The 24489-nt window shown below is 39.4% G+C and overlaps 1 protein-coding gene and 1 non-coding gene across 2 annotated transcripts in view; one reads left to right on the top strand and one right to left on the bottom strand.

The window, feature by feature from the left end:
• KCNQ5 (potassium voltage-gated channel subfamily Q member 5) overlaps positions 1 to 24489 on the top strand; it is a 722711-nt gene that overhangs the window by 595092 nt on the left and 103130 nt on the right. Inside the window, 1 exon segment of the mRNA XM_049777012.1 lies at positions 332 to 552. Within this exon segment, the coding sequence (XP_049632969.1) occupies positions 332 to 552 (221 nt within the window).
• Positions 19843 to 20033, bottom strand: LOC126014913 (U2 spliceosomal RNA). The gene has a single exon (XR_007497861.1). It is a non-coding gene; the product is annotated as a U2 spliceosomal RNA (small nuclear RNA).

The raw sequence follows: 24489 nt of genomic DNA, 5'->3' as shown, positions 1-24489 counted from the left end.
AAAGCTAAAATGTGTTTGTAAACCAATACCAAATCAGTCCTTTATTTCCAGTAAAATTGGACACAAACAACTGTGCTAGAATTCTGTCCTGTCTGTGAGGAATCCAGGAAGGGTGTGTATATCTAGACAATGAGATTTGTGAAGGGCAAATTGAGAAATAAAATAAAACAAAACCATTTCAATATAAGAAAAATATATTGCTGTGCTCCTACTTGCTCAACCATTTTGTCTGTTGAAATAGCTGATCATACCCCAATGCATCGGATTGCTTACCTAAATAAAGTGGAAGACATTGCTTGCAATGGAATAATCATTCCTCTGTTTTCCACAGTCAGAAGCTAAGTTTTAAGGAACGAGTGCGCATGGCTAGTCCGAGGGGCCAGAGCATTAAGAGCAGACAAGCCTCGGTAGGTGACAGGAGATCCCCGAGCACCGACATCACAGCCGAAGGCAGCCCCACCAAAGTGCAGAAGAGCTGGAGTTTCAACGACCGAACCCGCTTCCGGCCTTCCCTACGCCTCAAAAGCTCTCAGCCAAAACCAGTGAATGACGGTAAGCCCTGTTTTTCCATAAACATTTTTAGTTTGATAGGCTATAGTGAGCAAGACTATGAAGTAATTAATTCGCCATGGTGTCACTTGGAGATAGAAGGAAACAAACTCAGGGAAAGAATTGTTTGTTTCCTGTAAATGTATTTATTCATGGCTGTGGGCAATTGTATAAAGATCAGTTTACTTTTGGAAGCAACTTTGGCAGTTAAATCTGAATTTCAAAGAAGTAAAACAAAATTCATCTTCACCCCAGTCAGTGCTCAAGATTATTTCTATGTTTCTATGATTTCATAGATTAGATCAATGATAAGATCCAAGTATCTGACTTTTGAGAGAGTTAATTCTGAGAGGCAAAGGCCATGACCAAAGCCAACCAATGACTGTCTTGAAGCCCAGTGAAAACAGTGGCACCACATCATTGGACAATGAAAGTGCTCTTTCTTACAGAGATTCCTGGTTCTAATCCATCATTAGATGAAAATCAAGTTCTACTCTCAGGAGAAATTAACAATTCTTTTTTGTCATATTATGGCACAGGAGTTTACTTGCCAGCAAATTTTATTAAGTGCCACATAATTTTCATTTTTATAAAACTTTATTTTTCACTTAAGATAAGCTTGGCTTTTCTAAGTACAACCCCCACGTTGTTCTCCTACTGAAGAAACAAAATCAAGTAGCATCTTCCATTAATGCAAAAATCTGCAAAGGTTGTCAATCCTCCTCTTGTCCCTTAGTTAAACCTATATTTTCCCAGTCCCGGAGAACCTAAAGCATAAAGTTAACAACCAACAGTCATAAGCACATTAAGCTCAGGCTTCCTGTAGGGAAACAGTGAGCTACTACCAGATCATGCTTCAAAGATCACCATCCCTCTTAACACTGTGCTCTTTACAACCCCTCAAAGCCATGTTCTCTAAGTGGGCTACTGGCTGCCAATCTGATGGGCCCCCTTTTGGCAAGGCTTCCCCTTCTCCAACTACTATTGTGCTGAAGCAGGAAGCACCCTTCACCAGCACTGAGACTTATGACCACCAAGCCCCTGAGAGTCCTGAGTTATGAGGAACACAGATTGTCAACAACATCTAAATTCTACAATATTCTCTCTGAGAATTTGCTTGAAAGCCCATGAATAGCCGAGTCAAAAATTACTAGAGTTAGGACTCAGAGGTCCGGAGCATGGGGCTGGACAGATATAATGGAGGTAAGTTGTTTGCCTTTCAGGCAGAAAGTCATTGGTTCAAATCCTGGCATCCCATATGGTCCCCTGAGCATGCCAGTAGTGATTTCTGAGCATGGAGCCAGTAGTAACCCCTGAGCATGCCGGGTGTGACCCAAAAACCAAAAAATAAAGGTCTGGAGCACATGCTTTCTACACAGTAGCCCTGAATTTGATCCCCAACACCACATGATCCCCATTGTACCCTTGGGTGTGATCCAAAATAAAAGAAAAAAGAGAAGTCAGTTACAGGGCAATTAAAGGACTTTATTTAAATATGCTCAAAATATGCCCTTTTTTAAGTTAGGGCAGCTATGATTGGCCATAACATTATACTTATTTCAGGTATACATCATAATGATTTGATATTTTGATACGCTGCAAAATGATCACAAGTCCAGACACCTCTATCACTAAAGTCAGTTTAGGATTTACTCTCATGGCAACTCTAAGTGAATGCTACAATGTGATTGGCTGGAGTTATACATGAAGAATGGAGACAAGCAACAAAGAGGCCAAGAGATGCAGACTCCCAGAATACAATAAATCAGTCCTGGGGCTATAATGAAGGGAGTGGTGACTCAAAATAGCTTTCTAAATGTAAACATTTCTGGAAGGCAATTAGCAAGATTTATTTACAAAATATTTATCTTTTATATAATATGCTTAAGTTTGGCTTATATCCTATCTACCAATTTCATTTCTAGGTTAAAATTATAATCATCATAATAATATGTGAAACAAAAATGATTATAGGGGCTGGATAGATAGCACAGTGATAGGGTGTTTGCCTTGTACGCAATTAACCCAGGACCTGGGTTCAATACCTGACATCCCCTATTGTCCCCGAGTCTGCCAGGAGTGATTTCTGAGTGCCAGGAGTAACCCCTGAGTGCTGCCGGGTGTGGCCCAAAAAACAAAAAAAATTATTATAGATTAAAAATTACTAATTTTAGGAGCAGCCAGAGAGATAGCACAGTGGGTAGGGCATTTGGCTCGATCCCTGGCATTTCATATGGTCCCTTGAGCCGACGATGATGAGTGATTTCTGAATGCAGAGTCAGGAGTAATGCCTGAGTGCCACTGGATGTGGCAAAACAAAAATATGAATTTGGGAATTAGTAGTGGACATGATGCAATATATGCTATTGCCAGTCTGAGAGACTGTTTACCTGGACTATCCAGTGCTGTAAACCATATTACCTCAGTTTTGTTTAAAAAAATTATTATAGGACCGGAGAGATAGCATGGAGGTAAGGCATTTGCCTTTCATGCAGAAGGTTGTTGGTTCAAATCCCGGCATCCCATATGGTCCCCTGAGCCTGCCAGGAGTGATTTCTGAGCATGGAGCCAGGAGTAATCCCTGAGCGCTGCTGGGTGTGACCCAAAAACTAAAAAATTATCATAGTAAAGAAATTGTAATTGCTCCATTTTGCTCTGTATATAAATTCAAATTTTAAAAGAAAAGATTATGGAAAGGTTTTTAATAATGTATGAACCACTTTTTGCAAGTGGTAAATGATATTGTTTTTTTGTTTTTGTTCATCTCTATCTCTTCATTTATCTATACTACATGTGTGCAACATTTGTGGTTTGGAGTTTTTGTAATTTGGGATTTTTTTTGGTTGTTTTGTTGTTGTTGTTGTTGTTGTTGTTGTTGGTGGTGGTGGTGGTGGTGGTGGTGGTGGTGGTGGTGGTGGTGGTGGTGGTGGTGGTGGTGGTGGTATGTGTGTCTGTGTGATGCTAGGAATAAAACCATGGTCACATAAGCAAGGCACGTTATTGCTGAGTCACATATCTGCACTGAATAGATGAATACTTTGTCATAAGACATCAAGAGGATTTTTTTTGTAAACTAATAATTTAGGCCTTCCAGGTTGATGAGAAATCTAAAAGGACTAGTGTTAATGCCTGGTGTTTGGGACCTGATTTTGAATCCTGGCACTTCATGGTTCAGAGCAGAGCAGGGTATGGCTGTGCAAGAGAAAAACCTCCCCAAATAAACAAGGAAAAAGAAGTACCTGCTACACATCTGAAAAACTGTATTTCTTTTTTCTTATTTCTCATGTTGTTCCTAGACCTCCAGGCTTGTAAACTATCAACTTTCTTTGGTTTCACATCTTCATTCCTCCTTGTATATCAGTGTTCATATTTCATCTTCTTTCCTGTTATTTTTTGTCTCAGGAGGAGAGGGTTACATCCAGTAAAGCTAAATGGCTATTCCCAGCTCTGTGCTGAGAGGGATGGGATCATTTGAGGGAACATGTGGTGCTGAGAGTCAGGCCCTGGCCTCCCCCATGCAAAGCATGAGTTCAGTCCATGAATCATCTCTTCAGTCACCCATTTCCTTTCCTGTAACGATGCCAGCCATATTGGATCAAAACTTACCCTAAATACCTTGTTTTCACTGAATTGTCTCTTTGAAAGACACTTCCTCCAAGTACTATCACATTTTGAGATATTGAGGGGGAGAACTTCAACCTGTGAACTTCAGAGAAATAGTTCAGTCCTTGGAAGACCTGACTCATCCACAGTACAGCATTCCTAAGCAAGCCTGGGAGAAGGGAAGGCTTTATGCCTGTAGCCCTGCCTGGCCTGAGCTCAGACTATGCTACAATCCCATACACTAACCTTAGCAAGATGATTCTCTTCCAGCTTTCAGCAGAAAGCAATCAGCATCTTCTTTGTGACATCCTTTGGGTTGACTGAGCATACTAGAAATAAATAAAAATATGTAAAGTATGGATCCAGATTTTGATAAATGAATTTTACTTGTCTGTTTGGCCAGAAGAAAAGACTGCTTCAAAGGCACCTACCACCTATCATGGTATTTTCAAGTTACTGCCAAGATACCTCTCAGGTCAAATAGAAACAGAAGTTCTGTTCTCCCTTTACCAAATCACATATCATAACATGTTTCTACTATCCATTTTCTACATCAGTTTATACCAGTGCAGTCTGCTGGTAACAAAGGGATTGTTTTTCCTTGGTTGGTTCCCATATTGGTTCTGAGTGCCCCAAATGGTGAGAGATTTGATTGCTATTCCTCTAAAAGAGCTTGTAGCTTCCCACATGCAAGAGGACTTGACTCTGAACTCCTCATATTATCCAATATTTCAGTATCTTCACTTCTTATAAGACTTGACATTCATACTGAGAAAAGGGCAAGTTCTTTTTGATTGCATATTTGTTTAATTTATGGAACCGGGGCAGCCACAAGCAAGAAAAGCGCCCTTTTCACTGTACTTTTCTCCAGCCCCCAGGAACTTCTTTTTTTATAGAAAAAGGAAAACAACACCAAGGCATCAATCAAGTTCAGGCTTCAATTGTACATTTTTATTTATAGTGCCTCTCTAGAGCTTAAGTGTTTCCAAAATACATTTACCACCCATACAGAATAGTATACAAGACTACAGCCAGCTCCTAATTATTTCAGATCTGTTAGCTTACTCACTTCTAGGGTTCTTTTCTTCTACTCTTTTTCTTTCTTTTATAAAGGACACTTTGTTGCCCATCAACATGTTCAAGGAGAGTAGGTGAATAGCAGAGAGAATAATAGAGATCCAAATTAGCCTTTAAGTGAATAACCAAGTTACTTTCAAAGAATAAGCCTGCAACTGAAAGATAGCATAATAGAGAAAAATGAAATTTAAGGTTAATTCATAAACTTCAATAACCTTTTCAAACTAATATCCTTTGCTATTTATAGTATATTAATTTAATGATCCTTACAAAAGGTTACTAAATAACCCATGTTGTTTATGCTATAATGTTATGAAACTTACTATGCATGAAAAGCTCATTTGTTTCCTGCTATGCCTCTGTATATCAGAGATATTAATATTTAATTCAATATATGAAAGATATTGAAGCCAGAATTTTACAAGTGAAGAAAGTAAATAAAGAGGAAGATAATCATGAAGAATCAATAATGAGTATTCTTTTTTGGATTTTTCTTTTTTATCTTTTCTTTTTTGTCTCCATCCCACTTCTCCATCTTCAATACAAAGGATACTCTCAATGAACTATCCTCTACCCATCCCATCACTTGATTTTTTTAGACATGCAAGGCATATTCTCTGTCCCTGAGCTTTATGTTGGCCCTTCCATCCCATCTTTATTTCAATTCTAGCTGCCAGACTTCTGAACTGCATGACATCATCTTCAAAAACTGCCAGAGCTGGAAGATTAGGCAAATTGGGGAAATGGCCTTTCCATGACCTTCCTCTGTTTTGACTCAGTATCGAGGAAGATATTCAGAATAATTGCCTTGCTGGTTTGTGTCTATGTCTCTGGCAGGGGTCACCTTATGCTGAGTTCATCTGAAGCTGGTTTCAGGATAGAAAAAATAGTGTCAGGAGGTGGACAATAGTCAGTATCAGGCAGAAAAATGGAAAATGACAGATTTCAAAACACAAAAGTACTATACAGTTAAAACTGTTAAGAATAAAACTAAAAGTAGAAAGAAAATCTAAACTTCTGGTGATTATGAGGGCAGTAATACTTTCTAAACACTGCTATCCCTGGAAACTCCTAAGGCCTTTTCTATTTGCATCTAAAGAATATGGTGATCTTGATAAAAGAAGGCAAGGAAGGAGACAGCTGGAAAACACCCCTATATGATGGTGATTTGTTTCTCTTTATTTGAATATCTTGATTACATAAATGATTGTGATTAAGTTTCAGTCATGTAAAGAATACTCCCCTTCACCAGTGCAACATTCCCGCCACCAATGTCTCAAATCTCCCTCCATCCCACCCCACCCCCACCTGTACTCCAGACAGGCTTTCCAGTTCCCTCATTCATTCACTTGATTATGGTAGTTCTCTGTGTACTTATTTCTATAGCTGTACTCACCACTCTTTGTGGTGAGCTTCATGGAGTGAGCTGGTGTTCCAGCCCTCCTCTCATTGTCTCTGAGGATTGTTGCAAAAATGACTTTTATTTTTCTTAAAAAACATAGATGAGTGAGACTATTCTGCGTCTCTCTCTCTCCTTCAGACTTATTTCACTCAGCATGATAGATTCCATGTACATCCATGTATAGGAAAATTTCATGACTTCATCTCTCCTGACAGCAGCATAATATTCCATTGTGTATATGTACCACAATTTCTTTAGCCATTCGTCTGTTGAAGGGCATCTTGGTTGTTTCCAGAGCCTGGCTATTGTGAATAGTGCTGCAATAAATATAGGAGTGAGGAAGGGGTTTTTGTATTGTATTCTTGTGTTCTTAGGGTATATCCCTAGGAGTGAAATAGCTGGATTGAATGGGAGCTCAATTTCCAGATTTTGAAGGAACCTCCATATTGCTTTCCATAGAGGCTGTACTAGACGGCATTCCCACCAGAAGTGGATAAGAGTTCCTCTCTCTCCACATCCCCGCCAGCACTGATTGTTCTCATTCTTTGTGATGTGTGCCAATCTCTGCAGTGTGAGGTGGTATCTCATCATTGTTTTGATTTGCATCTCCCTGATGATTAGTGACGAGGAGCATTTTTTCATGTGTCTTTTGGCCATTTATATTTCTTTTTTATCAAAGTGTCTGTTCATTTCTTCTCCCCATTTTTTGATGGGATTAGATTTTTTTTTTCTTGTAAAGTTCTGTCAGTGCCCTGTATATTTTGGATATTAGCCCCTTATCTGAAGGATGTTGGGTGAATAGTTTCTCCCACTCAGTGGGTGACTCTTGATTCCTGGGCACTATTTCTTTTGAGGTGCAGAAGCTTCTCAGTTTAATGTATTCTTATCTGTTAATCTCTGCTTCCACTTGTTTGGAAAGTGCAGTTTCCTCCTTGAAGAGGCCTTTAGTCTCAATGTCATGGAGTGTTTTACTGACGTGTTGTTCTATATACCTTATGGTATCTGGTCTGATATCAAGGCCTTTAATCCATTTGGATTTTACCTTCATACATGATGTTAACTGGGGGTCTATGTTCGCTTTTTTGCAAGTGGCTAACCAGTTTTGCCAGCACCACTTGTTGAAGAGATTTTCCCTGCTCCACTTAGGATTTCTTGCTCCTTTGTCAAAACTTAGTAATTGTATGCCTGGGGAATGTTCTCTGAGAACTCAAGGCTATTCCACTGATCTGAGGGTCTGTCTTTATTCCAATACCATGCTGTTTTGATAACTATTGCTTTGTAGTACAGTTTAAAGTTGGGGAAAGTAATGCCTCCCATTTTCCTTTTCCCAAGGAGTGCTTTAGCTATTCGAGGGTGTTTATTATTCCAGATGAACTTCATAAGTGTTTGATCCACTTCTTTGAAGAATGTCATGGGTATTTTTAAGGGGATACCATTAAATCTGTATAATGCTTTGGGGAGTATTGCCATTTTAACGATGTTAATCCTGCCAAACCATGAGCAGGGCAAGTCTTTCCATTTCTGTGTGTCCTCTCTTATTTCTTGGAGCAGGGCTTTATAGTTTTCTTTGTATATGTCCTTCACGTCTTTGGTCAAGTTGACTCCAAGATATTTGAGTTTGTGTGGCACTATTGTGAATGGGATTGCCTTCCTGAATTCCATCTCTTCCCTATCATTATTGGTGTATAAAAAGGCCATTGATTTCTGTAGGTTGATTTTGTAGTCTGCCACCTTGCTATATGAATCTATTGTTTGTAGAAACTTTTTGGTAGAGTCTTTAGGGTTTTCTAAGTAGAGTATCATGTCATCTGCAAACAATGAGAGCTTGACTTCTTTCTTTCCTATCTGGATTCTCTTGATATCTTTTTCTTGCCTGATCGCTATAGCAAGAACTTCCAGTACTATGTTGAAGAGGAGTGGTGAGAGCGGACAGCCTTGTCTTGTACCAGAATTTAGAGGAAAGGCTTTTAGTTTTTCTCCATTGAAAACCTCAATGGATAGCCTCGCCAACAGGATATCAGCAGCTGAGGAGAGAATAGGAGTACTGGAAGATGTGATGCAGAAAAACTCAACACAACAGAAGAAATTGGAAAAGAACCTTAAGACAAACGAACAGGCAATGAAAAAAGTACTCAAGGAATGCGAACAGATGAAAATAGAAGTCTTTGATAAACTCAACAAAAACAACATAAGAATCATTGGAGTCCCAGAAACCCAGGAAGGAGATCTCCAAGAAGAATCAACTGTCAAAGACATCATCAAAGAGATACTCCCAGAGTTAAAGACTACATGCAATCAAATCCTGCATGCCCAAAGAATACCAGCTAAAAGAGACCCAAAGAAAATCACCCCTGGACATATCCTCATTACAATGACAAATCCCATAAATAGAGATAGAATACTGAAAGCAGCAAGATCAAAAAGGGAAATTACATTCAAAGGAGCATCCCTAAGACTTACAGCAGATATGTCACAAGAAACTCTCAAGGCCAGAAGACAGTGGTGGGATATTGTGACCAGACTGAATGAAATGAATGCCTCACCAAGAATACTGCACCCAGCCCGACTCACGTTCAGGTTTGGAGGAAGAATATACAGCTTCATGGATAAACAACAGCTCAGAAACTTCACAGATGATAAACCAGCCTTAAAAGAAAAACTGACAGGTCTACTCTAAGACAAGAGAGACCAACAAACACAGCAAACTTATCTACAAAGATGACATTAAATCCTATGACAATCATCTCCCTCAATGTCAATGGACTAAATTCACCAATTAAAAGACACAGAGTGGCAAAATGGGTCAAAAAGATGAATCCAACCTTCTGCTGCCTACAAGAAACACATCTGAATAGTCAGAACAAACATAGACTCAAAATCAAAGGTTGGAAGAAAATTATCCGAGCAAACAACACCCTCAAAAAAGCTGGGGTGGCCATATTAATATCTGATGACACCAACTTTATACTCAGAAAAGTGGTAAGGGACAAAGATGGACACTATGTACTAATCAAGGGATATGTGCAACAGGAAGAAATCAGACTATTAAACATATATGCACCCAATGAGAGACCAGCAAATTATCTAGTACAATTACTGACAAATCTGAAAGAAGAAATCAATAATAACACAATCATTGTGGGAGACTTCAACACAGCTCTATCAACACTTGATAGGTCAACCAGACTGAAACCAAACAAAAACATACTAGCCCTAAAAAGAGTTATGGAAGAAAGAGGACTAGTAGATATATACTGGACACTCCATCCCAAAAAACCTGGATACACATTCTTTTCCAAAGTACATGAGTCATTCTCCAGAATAGACTACATGCTGACACATAAAACATACCTCCATAAAATCAAGAGGATAGAAATCTTGCAGGCTACCTTTGCTGACCACAAGGCTCTGAAATTAGATGTGAACTACAAAGGCACACAGAAAAAAACCTTAACAATTGGAAATTAAACACCCTGCTACTGAACAACCAGTGGGTCCGAGATGAAATCAAAAAGGAAATCAAAACTTTCCTGGAAACAAATGATGATGAAGGCACAAACTGCCAGAATCTATGGGACACAGCAAAAGCGGTCCTGAGAGGAAAATTTATAGCTCTACAAGCACACATCAGGAAGGAAGAAGGAGCATACCTGAATAACTTAATGGCGCAGCTTAAGAAATTAGAAAATGACCAACAAAAGGAACCAAAAGTAGGGAGACAGAAGGAAATAACAAAGCTGAAAGCACAACTCAATGAAGTGGAAAACCAAAAAGCAATTCGAAAGATTAACGAAAGCAGAAGTTGGTTTTTTGAAAAAATAAACAAGATTGATAGACCATTGGCAAAACTCACAAAGAAAGAGAGAGAGAGAAATCTGATAACCCATATTAGAAATGAAAAGGGGGAGATCACGGCAGATATTGCAGAGATCCAAAGGGTAATTAGAGACTACTTTGAAAAACTTTATGCTACAAAACATGAGAACCTAGAAGAAATGGAAAAATTCTTGGACACTTATAACCTTCCACATTTAAGTAAGGAGGATGTAGCATATCTAAACATCCCCATCACTACTGAAGAAATTGAAACTGTAATCAAACATCTGCCCAAAAAGAAAAGCCCAGGCCAGATGGTTTTCCTAATGAATTTTTTCAAATCTTTCAAGAGGAGCTACTACCAATCCTAGCCAAGCTCTTCCATGAAATTGAAAAAACGGGAACACTCCCAAACAGCTTTTATGAAGCCAACATCACCTTGATACCAAAACCAGATAGAGACGCTGCCAAAAAAAGAAAATCACAGACCAATATCCCTGATGAATGCTGATGCAAAGATCTTCAACAAAATCCTGACAAATATGATCCAATGCATCATCAAGAAGATTATACATTACGACCAAGTAGGTTTCATCCCAGGAATGCAAGGATGGTTTAACATCCGTAAATCTATTAACATCATACACAACATCAACAACAAGAAAAATAAAAATCACATGATCATATCAATAGATGCAGAGAAAGCATTTGATAAGGTACAACACTCATTCTTGATCAAAACTCTCAGCAAGATGGGAATGGAAGGAACCTTTCTCAATCTAGTTGGAACCATCTACCACAAGCCAATGGCAAATATTATTCTCAATGGAGAAAAACTAAAAGCCTTTCCTCTAAATACTGGTGAATTTTTTTAAATGAAATCATAAGGGGGGCCGGAGAGATAGCCTGGAGGTAAGGCGTCTACCTTCCAGGCAGTAGGACGGTGGTCCCATATGGTCCCCTGTGCCTGCCAGGGGTGATTTCTGAGCATAGAGCCAGGAGTAACCCCTGAGCACTGCAGGATGTGACCCCCCCCCCAAAAAAAAAAGAAAAGAAAAAAGAAATCATCAGGAAATGGTCCAGATTAATAGTATAGCACTGATCTGATGCAATTCTGTCACCCCATATGGTCCTCTAAGCCCCACCAGGAGTGTTCCCTGAGCATAGATTCAGGAATAAGTACTCACCACAACTAAGTGTGGCCCCTAAAACAAAGAAACAAACAAACAAAAAAACCACTGGCAGAAACTGAAGGTAGAGCTCAATAAACTAGAACACATGTGTGCAGTAGGACCATGTGGTCCTCCAAGCACCACCAAAATGACCTCTAAACAATAAACTGGGAATAACACCATGTGTGGGTCCCCCCAAAAAAAATAAAAATAAAAATCTGCCTGGCAAGAGAGATAACTCAACAGGCTGAGCATTTGCTTTATATTCAGTCAGCATATTGTCTCATAAGCTGGGTATGACCCAAAGACAAACAATATCTTTCACACACACACACACATACACACATATACACACACATACACACACACAATCCATATATTTTAATATGCTTAGCATTATTTCTGCCAAAGGTATCATTTTAGCTAAACAATTCTAAAGATTCTTCATGGATGCTGTGGAAAATATAACCTTATTCCCATTTATTCAGGAAAAATAGAAAAATGGGCATCACTCTGGGTGTAGATGTGTGATACCTTCTAATGTGGAAATCTCTTTGGGAATATTCCCATGTTTTAGACACGGGCTCATCTCTCTTTTCTCTTAATTTTTTTTCTTTTTTTCTTTTTGGTTTTTGGGCCACACCCGGTAACATTCAGGGGTTACTCCTGGCTATGCACTCAGAAATCGCTCCTGGCTTGGGGGACCATATGGGACACCAGGGGATTGAACCGCGGTCTGTCCTAGGCTAGCACAGGCAAGGCAGGCACCTTACCTCTAGCGCCACCATGCCGGCCCCTCTTTTCTCTTAATTTTTCTTCTCTCTACTTTACTCCTATAAATGAGCATAACAGTTAGAACATTTGATTACAGGGCAAAAAAGAAGCAGATTCCAAATACATTTTACATAAAAATCTTACATAAATGTTCTAAGCACATGGCTTTGTCTGCTTTTACATGTCATTATTTGTCAATGTTTTAAAGAAGTAATGTCAGGTTAGACTTGATAAAATTTATGATACTTTAGATGTAAAGTAAGCTATCACCAAGTGAGGAAAATAGGAGCTCTGATTCTCTTTTCGTGACTTCTTCCATCTGCTTTGGGGGCATTCAGTTGTGATATTTGTACCTAGCCAAGTCAGAAATAGAACTGTGTGACATGGAATGGAGCTATGGATCAAACTCTGACTCTCAGCTCTGCAGAGATCTTCATCACAATTCCATGTGCCTGCCTCCTATGAAGACTGATATTGAGAGTGTGAGAGCAGCTCAAAGCATTTTATCCAAGCATATCCCTTGAAGGGCAGAAAGGAAAATATCTTCTGTTGGTTCCTGTACTTGAGAAATGCTCTCCCACCACATCTTCTTTTGTAGAATTTGAGTCTTCTGCATTAAATGGTCATGAGGCAGAGAATTGGCATTGGCAATGACCACTCAGAAGCCCCTAGATGGGGCTAGACTTCTTTAAAGTCCCTGGGCCTAGCATGTTGGTGAGGGACACAGATTTATGGTTTTAAGTTCCAGGATGGGAGAGCAGAGAAGGAATATATTGCTGTGTTTGAAATAGTCTCCGCTTTGAGATGAAAGCAAAGAGAAAGAATGCTCTGAATATGTTGTTTCCCAAATAATCTATCTATGTATTATTTATGTTCGTCTAAGTATCTATGCTTTTTATTTTTTTAATATTTTATTAAGATTCTGTGGTTTGTGATACTCTTGATACTAGTTTTTAACCCACATAATTTCAACATCACACTCTTCATTAGTATACCTACCTCCCTCTCATCATTTTCTTCTGCTCCTTCACAATTCAAATATGTGTATCAGTCTCCCTTTATATTGCCTTTGGACCTTTACTGCTACTTTGCTGTGTATCTTTAAGTCCCACACATCAGAGATATCATTCTGTATCTATCTCTGACCTTCAGACTAACTCTGCTCAGCATGATAAGAATAACTCTTTAAAGATAAAGACCAGATTCAGAGCTATCTTTTTCCTTTTTTTTTTTTTTTCCACATCATTTCCAAGAAAGAGCGAACATGGGCTGTTATAACTCTGATTTTTAAAAGAATGGAATAGGTAAAGGAAAATATAGGGGAAAATGAGTGAATTAAAATTCAGATTCTCTATTCCCTACATAGTCAGCCCAGGCATTTTCCATGAACAACACCAACCAGGGAAAGTGGAAGTGTGGTGGCCCACACCACTACTTTACTACCCCCACAGCACTGCCCTGCTGGAGAAGCTTGGCTGAGAATCTCCTTCCATTTCAGGCCAATGATAACTACCCAGCTCTTATCTCAAAGTAGTCTAAGTCCTTAGGACACTTGAGGAGGAAGATGGAATGTCTGGTGAAGGATTTGGTATTAGAATGATGTATGCATGAAAAGTGTAATTCACAGTATTATAAACCCCAGTGCCTTAATAAAAATGATTTTTATTTAAATATTTTAAATAAGTAAAAAGTAGTTGTGCTTCAGAGATAATATACCCAGTACTTGTCTTGCAGATGACCAGCTGGAACTTGTTTCTGGCACCACTGATGGTTGCCAAGCACTGCCAGCAGTGAGCATTACTGGGCATGAAAAAAAAAAAACAAACAAACTAATGAATTAAAGTAGCCACTGAGTAGAAAAGCACATCTAGTACCAAGCACTCTGCTCCTCTTAAAGATAGGGAATCTGGGCCTGGAGAGATAGCACAGCGGTGTTTGCCTTGCAAGCAGCCGATCCAGGACCAAAGGTGGTTGGTTCGAATCCCGGTGTCCCATATGGTCCCCCATGCCTGCCAGGAGCTACTTCTGTGCAGACAGCCAGGAGTAACCCCTGAGCAACTCCGGGTGTGGCTCAAAAACCAAAAAAAAAAAAAAAAAAAAGAAAAGATAGAGAATCCTTTATGTTGCTCCTTCCTTCAACTCTACAGGTCCTAGACCCTCTGGTCTGGTAGGACTGTTTTCAGATGATCTGCTTAAGGTCCACAAAAACATGGGAGTTGGGCCAGACAGCAAGTGCCTGGCTGTTACCTATAGCTTTGTGCTTGAGGTGCTCAGGAGACATATGGGGTACCAAGAATTAAAATGAGCCAGCTACATGTAAGACAAGCTCTCTCTCTCTCTCCCTCTCTCTCTCTTTCTCCCTCTCTCTCTCTCCCTCTCTCCTCCTCTCTCTCTCCCTCTTTCTCTCTCTCTCTCTCTCTCTCTCTCTCTCTCTCTCTCTCTCTCTCCCTCTCTCTCTCCCTCCCTCTCTCTCTCTCACCTCAAAAAGGCATTTTCACAAAGTGGTTTTGATAGTCTCTTGCATTGACAAAGTGATGTTTTTTCCCAAGAAGCATTAATTTCAAGTTATCAACATTTTATATTTGACTAATTTATACAAATATTCATTTACACTTATTTCCAATGGCTCCTTTTTCTTTATGTTTTTCTTAGCGTTCCCCAGATGACATTTTTTTGGTGTTTCTACAAAATGCCTAGCACTGTACTTAACATTTTTCCTAATTTTCCATATTGATGATCTGGCTTCAGCCAGAGTTTGATTATAATTTACCACAATGATAATGCTTCCTGACACTTCCTGACATAGTCTGGTAATATCTTTGTTGCATTGCATTGACAGAAAAAAAAAATATTTGTGAAAGTAGTCTTCTGTTAGTACTTTCTGAAGCTATCATATACATCCTGGGCAGAATGTCCTTGAATGAGAAGTGTAAGCTTTTTGTCTAATATCACAAAAAAAACCAAAGCTTTTCTTTCACAGTTAGTGAAAGAGAATTCTTTTTTAATAAAATAATATTTTAAGCACCATGATTACAAACATGGTCGTAGTTGGGTTTCAGTCATAAAAAGAACACACCCACCCACCAAGGGCTGGAGAGATGGCACAGCACTGGGGCATTTGCCTTGCATGTGGCCAACCCTGGAGAGACCCAGTTCAATTCCTGGCATTTCATATGGTCCCCCAGCCTGCCGGGGGCAATTTCTGAGTGCAGAAGCCAGGCGTGGGGCCTGAACGTTGCTGGGTGTGGCCCAAAAACCAACCAATCAATTAATCAATAAAGTTTTTTAGGTTGTTTTTGGGTTTTTGTTGTTGTTGTTTTGGGGATTTGGGGTGTTTTTGTTTTGTTTATTTTTCTGGTTTTGGGGTCACACCCAGCTGCACTCAGGGGTTACTCCTGGCTCTGTGCTCAGAAGTCACCCCTGGCAGGCTCAGGGGACCATATAGCATGCCAGGATTCAAACCAATCTGTCCTTGATCAGCTGCGTGCAAGGCAAACGCCCTACAGCTGTGCTATCTCTTTGGCTCTAAATAAAGTTTTCTTTATTAAAAGAAATAAAAGAACTCTCAGGGCTGGAGCTGGAGCTGAGCGGTAGGGCATTTGCCTGGCACGTAGCTTACTTAGATGGACCACAGTTCCATCCCCCGGTGTTCCATATGGTCCCCCAAGCCAGGAGCAATTTCTGATCAATTAGCCAGGAGTAACCCCTGAGTGTCAATGGGTATGGCCCTAAAACCAAAATAAAAAGAGAGAGAGAAAAAGAAAAAGAACTCCCCCTTTACAAGTGCAACATTCCCCCACCAATGTCCCCTATCACCCTCTTTCCCAGCCCCCTGTCTGTATTCGAGACAGGCATTCTACTTCTCTAACTTATTAACATTGTCATGATAGTTGTTAGTGTAGTTACTTCTCTAACTGTACTCACCACTCTTTGTGGTGAGCTATATATATCATGTGCAGGTCCTTCGAGCCCTCATCTCTATTATCTCTGGGCATTATTACAATAATGTCTTCTAGTTTTCTTAACTTCCATAGATGAGTGAAACTATTCTGGGTCTCTCCCTCCCTCTGACTTATTCCACTCAGCGTAATAGTTTCCATGCCTATCCATATATAGAAAAATTTCATGACTTCATTTTTCCTGATGACTGCATTGTATTCCATTGTGTAAATGTACCACAGTTTCTTTAGCCACTCATCTGTTGTCGGGCATCTGGGTTGTTTTCAGAGTCTGGCTTTGTAAATAGCAGTGCAATAAATATAGGTGTAAGGAAGGTATTTTTGTGTTATGTTTTTGTGTTCATAAGGTATATCCCTAGGAGTGGTATAGCTGGATCATATGGGAGCTCAATTCCCAGTTTTTTGAGGAATCTCCATATTGTTTTTCTTAAGGGCTGGACTAGACGACATTCCCACCAGCAGTGAATGAGAATTCTTTTCTCTCCACATCCCTGCCAGCACTTATTGTTCTTGTTCTTTTCTTATGTAAATTATTTACTTTTATATAAATCATTTATCATAATAAAATAAAATTATTTTCTTTCTTTTTAATATTTTTATTTAAACACCTTGATTACAAACATGATTGTAATTGGGTTCCAGTCATGTAAAGAACACCCCCCCTTCACCAGTGCAACATTCCCTTCACCAGTGTCCCAAATCTCCCTCCTCCCACCCCCTCCCCCACCTGTACTCTAGACAGGCTTTATACTTCCCTCATTCATTCATATTGTTGTGACAATTCTCAATGTAATTATTTCTCTATCTGCACTCATCACTCTTTGTGGTGAGCATCATGTAGTGAGCTTGTAGTGTTCTTGTTCTTTCTGACATGTGCTAGTCTCTGTGATGTGAAATGGTACCTCATTTTTGTTTTGATTTGAATCTCCCTGATGATGAAGCTTTTTTCATGTGCCTTTCGACCATTGGTATTTTTTCTTTGAGAAAGTCTCTGTTCATTTCTTCTCCCCATTTTTAATGGGATTAGATTTTTTTTTTCCTTCTTAGGTTCTGAGTGAAAGAAAATTCTAACAAAAAGATACAGGGCCAAAAAGCTGGCTCAACAGGCTGGACTGCAGACTTCTCAGGCTGGAGGTCCAATTCAACATAGAACTTTGAGTAGCTCCTGAGTACAACCTGTGTGCCCCCAAACATAAAAGGAGTAAAAATATTTCTTGAGAGAAACTAGATTTATTGGGGGGGCACATCTAATAGTACTAGGGTGCTACTCACAGTCAGGTATAGATCTCAGGACTCCAGTGTGTAAAGTATCTGCTCTAACCTTTGAATTATCACCTCTGCCCATGAATAGTTAAATTTCTAAATTGTGGAAATTTGCATTCTAGAACTCACTATATATATATTAAGTCATTAACATGTTTCTATGCAAAAATCTACCAGTAGAATCCTGAGGCACACTTATTTTTTCTTTATTAAGGAACTGATGAAAACCATTACCTGAAGTAATTTTCTTCTCATACATAATTCTATTTTGGTTTTTATTTGTCTTTCAATATTCTTTCTTTTTTTCTCTCTCTCTTGCTCTCTCTTTCTTTTCTTTTGCGTATTAGCCAGACAGGTGCTCAGAATTACTTCAGATTCTGTGCTCAGGGACCACTCCTGATGGGGCTCTAGGAGTGGGGACGATATGGGGTGCCAGAGATGTACCCCCAGGTCAACTGCCTGCAGGACAAAAGCCCAACCTGCTGGAATATAGCTCTGGTCTCTCAGTATTTCCTTATGCAAAGACACAGTCTACTTACTCCTTTTCTTTTCTTTTCTTTTCTTTTCTTTTCTCTATGTTATATGTTGTTCTTTATTGTTCCCAAGATCTGCTTTAGTGTTCCAATGTTCTTGTATTGGTGGGATCTGAAAAAGGTAACTTCTCAAACTCACTACCTTAACCACTCTGTACCTAAGTATCTTCTTGACCTGAATCAGGCAGAAAGTGTATAATCAATCTCTTGACCACTGTTCTCTTAGCCCAAGAGAGAAGCTACACAATTATTCACCTCAGAAGTGACAAATCACATTTTTTTCCTTATGCCTCTGCTCACACAAGCAGTAGGAATGGAATGAACAAAAGTGTGAGTACCAGTAAAGGGTTTTATTGAGAACCAGCTTAGTGACTGGCTACCACAAATACCTTAAATTAATAATGTCTTTCAAGTCAAAAATTTCTATTATCTTCCTAGAAATCCTAACTAATAGAAATATTTCCAGCACCTGAGAAGTGTGTGTCAGTGGTGTCACACCTACCATTAAATCTATGCTTCATAATGTAGCAGTCACAGGATTGGGATAAGCCTTCAATTAGCAGGTTTTAATTTCAACCAGAATGTTATGTGGGTTAGTGTATGTAGACAAAGTGAGTATAGAAAATAATAACCACTTCAAATAACTGGGCATTTGTTCATAAATATTTTCTTTCAGCCCTTCCCAGTTACAGTAACTGGCACAGAGATAGCAGAAGGCATCTTCCCATATTCTCAGACTCCACATGTTTCAAAATTCACCTATAAGAGACCTCTGAAATGCACTCCGAATAAACACAAAGTTGGTGATTACACAAATCACAGAGTTTATTCCAAAATCTAGAGAAGCACTTTTCCACTGGTGATTTTTTTTTCATTCTTATATCTCAAATTATTTCCTACAAAAGTACACTTAGTTGTCTGATTGACAAAAGAAACAATTATGACACTAAAAATTATATATAATCACTTTCATGTTGTGATCTACTTGTAAAAAAAAGATAGGTGAGGTAAAGGCTAGAATCCTTTCTCTGCAATAGACAATTCAAGAAAAGGCCAAACAACCCAGGCTTTGCCTTTTTCTACCTGCAGTAAGTAACTCACTTACAATGTTTCAAATTCTTTTTGTTTTCAGCATCTAGTTGTTCCCAGCTTTTTTCCCCCTCTGTTGCCAAGAACAATGCATACTAACAGTTCCTAAACTTCCAAAATATAGAAATCTCAAATGAATATTGCCTGAGGAAAATTAAACTATTTCTTCAGTGACAAAGATCCATTTGCATATGAAATCTTTAATTTTCATTGGTAGAGATTTGTATATTTTACTCACCTAATGTAGCAACTGGTGTACCACCTCATTCTGTTGAAATCAGTGGCTAATCGTCCTCAAATTGTTTTGAACGCATATACACATGGCTTTATGTCAGGGGTCTCAAACTCGCGGTCCGAGGGCTGTTTGCGGCCCTCCGTACAACATTTTGTGGCCCATGGCCGGCCTTCAAATATTGCAGCATTAGCGATTATTCACTTACTGAATAATTGCAATAAAAATCGCATTAGTAAAAAAAAAATTGCATTAAACATTCGCATACCCCAAGCACTTCCGTTCGGGGTATGTAAATGTTTAATGCAATTTTTTGCGATTCTTTTTCTTTTCTTTCTTTTTTTTTTTTTTTTTTTTTTTACTATTCCCCCCGGGAGAGTGCACCGTTCCTGGAGGTACTACAATACCAGGTTGATGCGTGGAATGGACGGAGCAAGCTCCTATTCCAGTTCCTAGTGCCAAAAATCCATTAAATATATATTCGTTGGATAGACAATGTATCAGATATTAAACTGATAAGAATAGATACTACACTTGATCTTAGCCAAAAGGCCAGGAAGAAATTCGATTTTTTTTCTTACTAATGCGATTTTTTATTGCGAATATTCGGTAAACGAATGATCGCGAATACTTTGCGCCTAGCGCAGACCTCATTTCCGCTGCTCCTGCTCGCTGTCCCTTGCATTATCGGAGGCCTAAGGGAGAGAAGGGAGAGAAGTTGATTACAGAAGTAGATTTTGTCATACCTTCATCATGACTTTATCAAAGCCTGCAGTGAAGAGAAAGATTGATGACAAGCACAGACAATTTCAGAAAAAGTGGGAGACACAGTATTTCTTTGTTGAGCACAGGGGCATCCCCACATGTTTTATTTGCTCAGAGAAAGTTGCAATGCACAAGGAATACATCTTGAAACGCCATTATTCAGCTAAACATGCTAAGGAATGTGCAAAATATCAAGGAAATGAGAGAACCAAGCGGGTTGCCAGTCTTAAAGCATGTCTAATGAGGCAACAAGATTTTTTCAAGAAAGCAACCAAAGAGAATGTTGCATCAGTTGAAGCTAGTTACATGGTTAGTGAGATAATTGCTAAGGCGGGAAACCATTCACAGAAGGAGTTTGTTAAAAAATGCATGTTACAACTGCAACAGAATGGGCCTTCTGGAAGCACAAAGAAAGACGCTAACCTAGGTGCCATCCTAGGTTCAGTGCAAAGACCAAGGTCACCAACCACAGAAGATGGACTAAAACGACACTGAGGTAACAGAACCTCTAGAACCACAAAGACTGACTTCACCATAAGTCCTACCTCAGGATCTGTGCAGATACTGAGACCTCTAAACACAGAGCTCTGAGTGTATCACCCTGGACAGAACAGAAGTCTTCCACACACCAAAAATCACCACCGGGAGAATAAATGATCCTGAGCAAAGTCTAGAGCTGATCCCATGACAGTATACTCCAAGGATGGAGAAACCCCATATTTCTTAGGCCATGTGAATTCCTTTTCGAATGACCCCAATATTTACTGTGCCTGGGCAGGAGGGGAAAAAACAAAAATGCAAAAAGCACAAAACCTTGGTATTTTATGTATATATGTATATATATATACATATATATATCTTTTACCTTCATTTATTATTGTTATTATTATTTTTATTTACCTATCTATTTTGGTCGATTTCTCTGTTTGGGTGAGATTATTGAAATCATTGTCCCCAATTATACTTATTTTTTTCTATTCTTTTCTTTTCCTTCGTTATGTGCTATGCCATGTTTCTTATTTCAAGACCATGGCGTGTTTTTGGTTTGTTTGTTTGTTTTTGTTTTGTTTTTTGTTTGTTTGTTTGTTTGTTTTGCTTTGTTTTTCATCTGTTTTTTTTGTGGTGCTTATCAATATAGCTGGAGTCCTCACTGGATAATTGACACTCTTTTTGGTACTGGTGGAGTGTTTCACCTTCTTTCTCTCCTTCATCTCCCAAATCGATGATGAGAGCCTCTAGAAAGATTCCACCCATTTTGGGAGTATTAGACTCTTACCCCAGTTTATTTATCTCCTCCTTTTCAGGCAAAACCACGCAACTTGAACTAGCTAGTCCTACCTACAGTTAGAGGGGGAGATAAGGGAGGCATCAAGACCAAACAGGTGCAAGACTACTAAGTAGTGGGTTGGATACAGAGGGGACCACATATTCTAGCCGCCCTGGGGGTGAGGGAAGAGGAAATGGGAGGTAGGACAAAAACGGAGGGGTAGGGAGGGCAATTTGGGGATGGGAATCCCCCCTGATTTTATGAACCGTGGGCTAGACAGGGTGGCAGACGCGTGCTCCGAGCTGGAAGAAAAGGGCCTCATTCTCCATCCCACCATCAGTCAACCTCTTCAGGGGCTGACCTGCTACATAACCGTCTAGCCCACGGTTCTGAGGTGAAACGGCGGGTAAACAGCTCGCAGACAATCAGGCTCGTGGAAATATTTGCTTTATTTGGATGGACAAAACTGAAGTCCAAAGACTCAGATTCAGTTCCAGCCAGCAAAAGCCCCCGCCTTCCACAGACCCTTGTTCTTATACTCCAGAGTCAGGTCCCACCCCATGGTGGGATCAGATACCAACCAATGGTGGAAGCAGAATCAGGTCCTACCCTAGGGTGGGGGCAGAATGCCAGGTCACACCCTAGGGTAGGGCACAATCACCTAATCAGATTAGGGTGAGCAACATAGTAATCCCCCAAAATATTTACATACACAACAATTCCCCCTTTTGTTTTTAGTAAACAAACAATATTGTCTACAATTATTAAAAGAAAAATTAGTCACTAATAAAAGAGCGGCTGTTTGCATAAGCGCATCACAGGAAAATGTAAAGAAAAACTTCTAACCTAAGCACAGGGTGTCTAAAACCAGAAACATGTATCAAGGAATCAACTACAAGCTCCTGACAAGATAAATCTAAGACGTACATAGATCTTTCGAAGAGACACCAGAAAGGTTGTGTAGCAGGCAAGGAGAAGCACCTTTTCTTTATTTGTTGTTGTTGTTGTTGGTTTTTGGGTCACACCTGGCAGTGCTCAGGAGTTACTCCTGACTCCACGTTCAGAAATCGCTCCTGGCAGATACCAGCATTTGAACCAATGACCTTCTGCATGAAAGGCCAACGCCTCACCTCCATGCTATATCTCCAGCTCCATTTTCATTCAAGTTCAGGTAGACCAGAAAGCCCATCTTTGAGGGCATTGAACTAGGCCTTTATTTCAGAAGAAGAGGCTCATACACCCTCTGCACAGTGGGGAGCCACTGCAATGATGATCAATAGGTATCTGAACTTAGTCCAAGTTCTTAATCCTGTCTGAAGTCCATAAGATGTCTGAAATTGATGTAGACTATTTATAGATGGGAGCTTAAGTCACAAACCAAAACAAAATGTTTAAGGCAGAGACCCTCCCTGTGTAAATAAACAACTTGAGGGCCCATCCAAAATGGATGGAACCTTCTATAAACCTAGTATTTTGCCTATGATGCGCCCAGCAAAAAACCCTGAGAACAGACAAAAATATCATTTAGGAAATTATAGACAATAATATCTAACTCACAAACCTAAAGTCAAGAAAGCAAAACATTAATGTAATACAACATCGATTCCTAATATTAAAAACTAAAATAGAAAAACATTAATTACGATAGTCAAAAGAAGTGTAGTACCAAATATAACTTCAAAGGATTACAGTTATAGGAAAAACAACAGATGAAATTTCTACAGAGTTATGTAACTCCTTAAACATTGAAGGCAAAGTACTTTTTTACATTTCCATGCATATGCATATTAGTTTAAGTGAACCTCAAAAGTTTAAGAGGGTTGTTTTTCTTAAGGATTAGAGTCAAAGGAGCATAGTAAAAAAGGTGTTAGAGTGGCAATTATTGTTTGTATAGGCCCACCAAAATATGAGGGACATGGAAAGGAAAAGCCTTGGCCTAAATACAAGGAGACCCTACCCCTGAAGTTTCCTGGCATAAGACCAACTCTAGGCTCCAGGCAAACTAGTTTGTCCAGTCCAGGTCATTGTCTGTAGTGCCAATACACTTTTATTTTTCACACAGTCTCTGTTGTTGGTATCATGTTTCTGTATTAAAGATCCTGGAATCTGCATATCCTGTATTGCAGTCAGGATGGTGCAGAGCATCCTCTTGTTTCACCTCTCAATTAAAGGGCAATGCAGAGAACTCTGTCCTGTAAGCAGGTCGTTGTTGTTGTCAAGTCTTCTTAGTGTTAAGGGAAGTCTCTTTTGAGCAGGTCGATGTCAGAGCCATGGTAGGGTGTTCCCTGGCAGAGGATTGCTTCCAGGTGTTGTTATAAAAAACCTTGGATGTTTCATAGATAGCTTCCCTGGTTCAGGGGTGAATGGAGGATGCCCATTCTTCTGAGGCCTGTGCCTGGTCATTATATCAATGTTCAGGGTGTAAGGTCCCATTGCACTACGAGACTTGTGTGTTCCAATCTCTAGTAGATAAGAACTTATTTATATGTATAGTATTTTCCCATTTTAATGTGCCTATGCAAACAAAGAACAATGCCACATGGCATTATCGGCGCATATGGGGGCCATGAGAACAAGTCCAACAATCCCCATGACATGGTTCAATCATAAGCATTAAACTGAGGACTCTTTCACCAAAATTTCTTATTGAACAGCTCACAAAGAGTAGACAAGATAAAAATTGGGTAGAATCGTCATAGGAGAAGAATATTTAGAAAAAGTTATAGCTGTTAAAGAAAATACACATAAAATATTCAAAAGACTTATGTGTCCATTTTATGTCTTTTGATACAGTTGGGGGTTGTTAAATCCAATGCACGACTTTGGTCTGTGATTAGAACTGTGTAGTACTGAAGTTAAAAAGGGTAAATGTGGGGTACAGATGGTTGGGGATGAGAGAGTTAAGGAGTAATAATGAGCTTTGTAGGGGTGGCGAAAGGGCAGAATCTGTTGGGGCAGGAGGTCAGTCTTGGTGCCTAACAAATTGAA

Source organism: Suncus etruscus, chromosome 7, assembly GCF_024139225.1.
Source record: "Suncus etruscus isolate mSunEtr1 chromosome 7, mSunEtr1.pri.cur, whole genome shotgun sequence".
Lineage (NCBI taxonomy): Eukaryota > Metazoa > Chordata > Mammalia > Eulipotyphla > Soricidae > Suncus > Suncus etruscus.
The sequence above is the reverse complement of the archived record's forward strand: the minus strand, read 5'-3'. Positions and strand labels throughout refer to the sequence as shown.